This window comes from Microtus ochrogaster, linkage group LG4, assembly GCF_000317375.1.
Source record: "Microtus ochrogaster isolate Prairie Vole_2 linkage group LG4, MicOch1.0, whole genome shotgun sequence".
Taxonomy (NCBI): domain Eukaryota; kingdom Metazoa; phylum Chordata; class Mammalia; order Rodentia; family Cricetidae; genus Microtus; species Microtus ochrogaster.
In genome coordinates, this window is record NC_022030.1 from 15,974,362 (window position 1) to 15,982,792 (window position 8,431).

Genomic DNA, 8,431 nt, shown 5'->3' on the forward strand with positions numbered 1-8,431 from the left:
CCAGGATCTGAGTCTAGATCTCCAGGATCTGAGTCTAGGTCCCCAGCATCCACATAGAGAGTGTGGGGCTGCCTTTGTAACCCTAGCACTGTTGGGGCAGAGACAGGGAGATGTATGGAGTTTGCTAGCCAACAAGGTTCTGGGTTCAGAGAGAGAGAGAGAGAGAGAGAGAAAGAGAGAGAGAGAGGAGAGAGAGAGAGAGACTGTTTCAAGGGAGTAAAGGAGAACGTGAGAGCAGGACACCAGCGCCTTTCTGTGCGTGTACTTGGGCTCCACAGGTACTCTTGCTCATAGTACACAAATGCATTCAAGTAACTCTCCACATGCAACATAAAACTGGATATAATAATTTAATTATTACACACAATATTAACTAATTCTGCCCCGATTTCACAGCCCATGTTAATTTTTAGAATTGTTTTCTCTCATTTAATGTGATATCCATCACAGGAGATTACATTTTGGGAGAAATCAAGGCTGTAGTTTTACATTTAAGTACTATTTTACATTATTTACATTAAGTACAGTTTTACATTTAAGTTTTGACCTTCTTAGGACACACTGGCTGAATACGTAGCACAGCCTGAGGTTTTTCTAGATAAAAGATTTACCATTTTTTCTTAATGTGTTAGAGAAAGCAGATGCAAAAGACCTTGGCAAGAAGAGGAATAAGGATGGAGAGAAGGAGAAGGAAAGATTCAAATTTTCACTCCATGGTTCGAGACCCTCATCTGATGTTCAGTACTCTATGCAGTCCTTGTCAGATTGTAAGCTCTCGTCTCTTACAGTAACTACCTTCGTCTCTGCCTAAACTAAAACATTTAGTTCCTAAATGTTGGAACGTAGCATAGTACACTTTCTCTTTTGACGTGTTTAAGTAAGCATGTTCAAATTTTCCTTCCAACTTCGGCTCCTTCATGTAAATGATGGGTTTGTATGTCGTTAGGGGATGAAAACAAAAGCAAAATTTCCATTGACAAAACCTCATCTTTTAAAAATAACTAAATTCTGCTTTCCCCCTTTCTTTGTCAAAGTAAAAGAAATAGCACCCCTTGCCTTAGAACTCATGATACGCTCACGGTGACGCACACTTTTAATCCCAGCACTACGGAGGCAGAGGCAGGTGGATTTCGGGGTTCGAGAGCAGCATGATTGACATAGTGAGTTCCAGGCCAACCAGTGCTGCACAGTGAGATCCTGTCTTAAACAAACAAACAAACACCCTACAAACACCCCAAGTATCAAATCAAACAGCAACAGCAACAAAACTAAGGAAGTCGCGAATATGCCGAATATGACCCAGGTTGGGGCTGTGAGCTCTGCCCATAGTCAGATCTCTGCATCAACGCTGGGTGGAGGAGTACCAGGCTAGTGAGAGAGCCCCTCATCAGCCAGGTTCCCTTTCTCCTTCATCACTGCAGCAGCATCTAAGAGAGTTCTCAGAGTTAAAGTCTGAATTATTCATCTGTTGGTATGTCACATTTCAGCATATTCATGATGACTGTTTTAATCCTGAAGAGTGCTTAAGACAGAACCCTGGTTTCTGCTGAGCTCTACAGGACGGATGTCATCTGACAGAGCGCCTGTGTAGACATCCTTTTCCTGTGCAGTTAATTTTAAGTGGCTTTGGAAGCTGCGGTCCCTTCAGTCCGCTGCTTTAGTTTCATTTGTAGCAGCTTGGAGATGGACCCTGAGGTTTCAAAAGACACCTGACTTATAGAGTCAGTTCCTACGTGAAAGAATGACTTGATTTCTACACTATTTGTATTCAGTTTGACAATAGTAATACAATATGCTGTACCCAGCTCTGAGAAGGCATGGAAAATTTAATATAAAACCTATGTCTTATTAATTTTTTGGAAATTAATGTTTATCACAGCTGTAATTACAATGAAATGGCATTCATGGCTTTAAAATTCTATAAATAAGATAAATGAAGGTGACAAAAGTTCTTTAGATATTTATGCATGGTTTTTCATATATGTGCTTACATTTCTGCAATATCTACTACAATCTACTATATGCTAATAACCATGTGACATTTAAGGCTCCCCCTCCCAGTTTGTTATTTTCAAAGTAAATGTATTTATGAATGCAATTTACAAATGATTCAAACAGTACATTTTATTGTTTTAATTACAAGAAATTAAGGCAATTTATGACTGTCAGGAATTCTTCCAAACTGTATTGAAGAGAACTATGGTCCTATTCTAGAGTTCTGACACCTTTAATTGTGTGGATTCTGAAGCTCGTTGCCAGGAGAAGTGGGAGAAGAGATGAGATGATTATGGTTGAGATCTTTAAGGACCAAACTCATTGATCACTTCTGTTTGTATTCCTTTCAATCACAGTTAGCCCTGCCTAACTAACTGTAAGGAGTTGGAGAGACAGTTTGGTTAGATGTTTTAGAGAAAAGGACTCCCTCTGGTGGACAGTAGCTAACCTCTGTCAAATTTTACTGTCCTGAACACTAGATACCCATTTCAGCCTTCCCGTACATATGTATTTAATACTTTACAAATACCATGACCCAAACTATTCAGTAATTGCACCTAGTTCAAGTTCTAAGACCTTTGGGGTGTGCACTTGCACACACATACAAGCGCCACACCTCATCTCTTATGTTTTGTTGAAGACAGATTAACTGCAGTATAAGTTCCCATTCATAAAATGAAACAAGAGGGTGAGTTCTAGTCACTGCTCATTATCAACTATACAATTTTTCTGAGACAGCCCTCTGTAAACCTTTGCCCCCACAGATGGGAAGCCTATTGGCACCGCCTGTGATATTTTGGAACAACTCCAAATAGTTGGAGTTGGAGGTGGGTTTGCAAATCCAGGAAGTTGATCTTCAGAGTTCACCCATTTAACCACTGTATTATTCTTCCCCTCAATATCTGCTGATAGAGCAATCTTTAAATGTTGGACAATTTCCTGACCAACTAAATTCAAAATGTAACTTAAAGAGAAACTTGGATTCAGATTGTGACATTAATGAAAAACGCCTAGGTTTTAATATATGAATGAATCAGACCCTTCTAATATCTGACCAAAAATTTGCCAGAAATATTAGATACACAAACATATTACACCTACAAGTTAACTTAGATTTTGTAACTTAGCAAGAGTCAAAAAATATATTTAAAAGGATCAAAGTCTGGTAAAACTAGAATATGATTTTGTGGGATTGTTAAGTAGGGTGTTTTCTGAGTATGGAAGAGATTGCCAAGTTTCGTAACTTTCACTCTCCAACTAAGAGCAGCTGTGCTGTGTTTCCCTTGGATTCTTTTAAAGGTAGATTAGCTTGAGCTTGTGCTGTAACCCATGAAACATGAGCAGGAGTGATCCTTCCAGTTTGTTCATGGAATGCCCTATACACAATTCTTCCTTTGCTGTCCTGACACTGTTGAGAGCTTAGTGTTAGCGTGAGTGGGAAGAGTGGGAAGCCATGAAAAACTATGTGGAGACCTGCTGTGCATCTGTAACATCCCTTTCATGCTGTGTGTAAGCAAAAGGAAACTAGTGACATTTGTAAAGCTATGTAATTCTGAGTGGCTATTACAGCAGTCGGAATCACTTAGTGATGCACGAAACATTGCCAAGGTTAGTGTGCCAGTTACAAGGTGAAGATATGTGGGCCCTGCCTAGCACTGGGTGGCTGCAATGAGGAAGGAAGTGTCTCAAGCTGACATCCACTAAGACCTAGACTTTCACCACAGAAGTTAGTGAAACTAGAAGTTTTTACAGGTTGGAAAGTGGCTATGCAGTTAATGATTTTAAATTTCAGAAATATGTGGAAGAGTGACTATTAATGCACACTGTTTATTTATAATATTTAGTCTTAGAGGGGCATTTCATATAAAAGATAAACCTGGAAGTAACAGTCTGTTCAAGAGAAAAAGGAAAACAAATGTCAGAGATCAAAGAACTATAGAATTAAAAAGACCACTTCTTAACCACAAATGAATTGACCTAAAACTTTTAAGAGGACCATGATTTCCATATGTATGTGTCATTATAGTTTGTTATTATTCTTCCTCCCTCACTGCCTACCCCTTATCTTCCTCTGTCTGGTTCCCACTCTTTGTCCAAAAAGTTCCCCTTCTCCTTTCACGTCTTTTAGTGCCATCATATTCTGTTTTTACCCCTCTCTTAAAATGTCTCTTCCCCGTCTATCATAATCCCCATTCTGATTTAATGACACATGCACACACACCCATACAGCCACACACATGTACACTATCAAACTGAACTTCTACATATGTGTACTAAGTGAGCCTGTTAGAAAAATTACTTTGCTGTTGAGTTTTGCAGCATATTGTGAAATTACAAACACCTTCTGGTGGAAGATGATCTGACAAGCCTTCTGGTCAGCTTATTCTTCTTCTGCTATTGCTATTAAAGCAGCAGTTCTCAACTCACGGGTCATGACACCTTTGAGGGGTCAAACAACCCTTTCAAAGAGGTCTATTAAGGTCATTAGAAAACACAGATATCTAATTATCATTCATAATGGTAGCAAAATAACATTAATAGAGTAGCAATGAAAATTTATGGTTTGGGGTTACCACAACATAAGGAACTATATTAAAAGGTCACAGCTTTAGGTAGTTTGAGAACCAGTGCTCTAGAGGCTAACTGATAAGAAGGAGTGACTGGACAGGCTAGGTACCCTTTCCATTAACTTCTCACATTTTATATCTCTCCATCTTGCATATATTTCTTAACCCATCTTCAATTTAGCTTTCTCACTTGAAAAAAGCCATGCCATCCATACCAAACTTATTTCATAGGGCTCGTGACTCAGGCAAACTTCTTAGGGCAGCAATTAGCACATATAAAACATTTAATGAAAGTCAGCCACTGCACAAGCATTTGTTGTAGTATTTGTAGTAATTTTGTAATTATTTGGAGTTCATCCCCTGGTAAATCAGTGTTCTAGGCTGAAATTGTTATATATTAAGACAGTACAATCTAACAGACGATGAATCAATGATAAACGTGATATTTGAGTAATTCTACATGCTGGATAGCAGAACTTTCCGATATTTTCTTTTAGGAAATGCAGAGAGCTTCATTCCGTGTAAAATGAGGCATCTAAATCACAATAAGTTGTTGAAACCCTCTAGGAAATAAAGCACTTACAATTAAAATGGCAGTTTTAGCAACGAGGATACTCATAGATACTGAAAAATATTGTAAAGTTGTTTTAGAAGTTAGGATTTTAAATGTCATCTCTTCATATCAAAGTGGGCCGTTTTTATCTCTCCTTTTAGATTAGTCAATTATTACACATGCTGAAATGCAGGTCTGTCTGTTTGGCCATCTAGAAAGTTAGATGAGGAAATTACATGATTTCTGTTAGAGTTTTAAATAAATGATGTTATGGAACCCGTGGGGGTCAAATATTTACCTTTAAGATATTCTAAAAGTGCTTGTGTTTATATCTAATAAAACAAGAAGAAGCCAGGTGTTGGTGGTGCATGCCTTTAATCCCAGGACTCAGGAGGCAGAGGCAGGAGGATCACTGTGAGTTCAAAAAAAAAAAGGGGGAAAAATGAAGGCGATGCACTGTCGTAACTTTGTGAAATAAGATGAGACAATAGTTCCCTGTGGATTATCTGAGCCTCATAAATAATTGTTTTTACTGAGGAATAACAGACACTTTAGAGGTTTTTGAAAATTATTGTCTCTTCTCTTTTCCCAGACACTTACGTAGTCTGTGATAGGAGAACCATGGAGGGTTCAAGTTCCAGTGTATAATGTTGAATGATGGAGTATAATTTAGACTAAAATAATTTTATACATAAAGATGTTAACATCAAAATTTAGGAGAAAGTTAATGTGATGGGTGATTTTATGTTTCGCCTGAGCCATGGGGTACTCAGAAATCTGGGCAAATATTGTATGAAGATGTTTTTTGGATGATATTAATATTCAGATCAATAGGCGGAGTGCAGCAGCTCATCCTGTTTCCTGTGAATGAACCTCATCCAATCAGGTAAATGCTGGATATGCAAAAGTTTGCCCTCTTCCCCCTTGAGTGCTTACAGACTAAAACTCACTGACCTTTCCTGGGACTGGAGTCATCTTTAGACAGGAATTACTCATTACTTCACCTGGGTCTTTCTTAGTTGCCAGACTTACCCTGCAGATTAAACGATAGTTATATAGACCAACTCCTAATAATCACCCTATTTCCATATCAGTCCTTCTTTTTTTTTATTGAGAGAAAAAAAATTTCCGCCTCCTCCCAGCCTCCCACTCCTCCCGCCCTCCCCCCACTCCTCTCCCCCTCCCTCTCTTCTTAATGCAACAGGACTAATGCAGATGTTGGTACTATGACTTAATGTGCTGGTATAACAAATACTAAATAACACAGCTGAGTGATGTATGGATGAGTTTGAGATGCACACTTGAAAAGTCCTGAATGGCTGTAAAGGGCTAAATGGTAAGATGTCCAGATGTGACAGATGTTGTGGGACAAGTCCTGCCTGGGAAACAAGGAAGATGTGGTTCGAAAGGAAAGGCGATTCTTATTGTGAACTGGAAAGGAGGTTGCTGGAAGTGTATTCTAGTGTTTTGTAGAAGCAACAACATGTGAATTGTGACACTGGATATTTACCTGAGGTGATTTCCAAGCAGGGCTGGGCATGAAGGCTACGGTCTTAACTATGAGTGGTAATATATGATGGGAGGTTAAAGGAAAGGGATCGTAAACCAGAAACCAATAAAAACTTAAAGACTAGAAAAAAATTTCACTCTGACCTTATCCTAAAGCAAGAAAACTTGTAAAAGAGTGCCAAGGGTGTGGCTTGAAGCCATCCATAAGGAAGTTACTCGCTGTGGAGTTCACCAGGTCAAGTCCATAAAGAGTAGCGATAGAAATGGTATTATCCACACAGAGGCCATCTTTTAGAGGAAACACAGATACGATGAAGGAAGGCTGTTTGTAACTTTTCAAGACTGGACCATAGAACTATTTGTCTATGAATGAATATGCAGGTAAGTCCCCAAGATGATCCAGAGGTAATCAGGACTTCATCTAATCAGGCTCCCAGGAGACAAGGCTGTTTCCCATTCAGTTGCAGAGGGTGAGCCCTGCTCCTTACTTTTAGTAACCCCTATTACCCACACAAAGAGCCAAATGGGCCTTTAATGGGTGAAGCAATTGCAAAATGTTCTCACAGGTTCTCTGGACAAAGCCAATTAGATAGGTCACCATTCAGGGCCTGAAGGGAACAGTGGGCCCAGCAGACTGATAATCCAACCAAGAGAACTATTCCCAAACCTAACAGTGGAATTTGCCTTGCTAAGCTTTTGTGCTAACTGGGTTCCTACCTGTCCTATGCTTTTCTCTCTATCGTGCTTTGGAGTCCACTTTTCTTGTCCAGTAGAAATAGCAATGTAAGAACTCTAGGAGATAATTTCATTTTTATTTATAGCTGGATGAAGTTTCATTGTTTATATTTAAACAAACAACCAAAAAAGAATTGTAGGAGAGAAGTTTTGCCTCGAGTTGGGTCCTGCCTTCAGTCTCACTGGAGGTGAGTTAGGTATTTCGGTGACATTTGGGACTTGAAATTGATGTTGAACTGAATTAAAGCTTTTGGTGCTGGTGTCTCGGGTGGAAGGAACTCGTGCATGTGGATGACACAGTCTACAGGGGAGCAGAGCTTATGGAGGAGACGGTTTCTCTCTTAATTGATATGTTGAAGCCATGACCTCTAATGTAAGTGCTTTTGGAGATTCCTTTAGGGTGGTCGTTAAGGTTAAATCATTATAAAAAAGAGGAAAAGATACCAGATACATTCTCCCCTCTCTTTCTGTTTCTTATTTACTTCCACTTCTTCTTCCTTTGTCTCCTCCTCTCTGCTTCCCCGCTCTTCAATCCCTCCTATAAAAGAGGCCACACTGAGAAGGTAACTATCCAGTTTCATGTTGACAGGAATGCTCATGATCGATGTATGTTTGTTTTCCAGGTTCCTCAGCAGTACAGACCCCTCAAATGGTTGTATATGCTACCTTTACACCACTCTATTTGTTTGAAAACAAGATCTTTACGTTAGAGAAGATGGTAAGACTTCAAAACCAAGAGATATCATTGTTATTCTTTTTTAAAAAAATGCTGCAAGATCCCTGCAGCAGTAGGCAGCAGAAATGCTGTAGGTCCCAAATGGTGGCGGCGGGCATGTGGCGGCAGACAGTGGGCCCTGGGAGCAGCCAGTTCCAGGCAGAGACTGCTGTTGGTCTCAGAGCAGTGGTGGCAGGTCATGTGGCAGCAGACAGTGGGCCCCAGGCAGAGATGGCTGCTGGTCCCTGAGCAATGGCTGGTCACAGGCAGGGAGACACATGGCGGGCGGGCAGGCAGAAGACAGAAACATGGATAGACACGACATGCAGGGTGAGGTTGAATGTTTATTCAGGGGGT

The 8,431-nt window shown here is 39.9% G+C and overlaps 1 protein-coding gene across 1 annotated transcript in view; it reads left to right on the top strand.

Moving 5' to 3' along the window:
* Positions 1–8,431, top strand: part of Adgb (androglobin) — a 115,497-nt gene that overhangs the window by 43,479 nt on the left and 63,587 nt on the right. Inside the window, exon 9 of the mRNA XM_026786396.1 lies at positions 7,983–8,077. Coding sequence (XP_026642197.1) covers positions 7,983–8,077 — 95 coding nt within the window. The remainder of the gene's footprint in view (positions 1–7,982; positions 8,078–8,431) is intronic.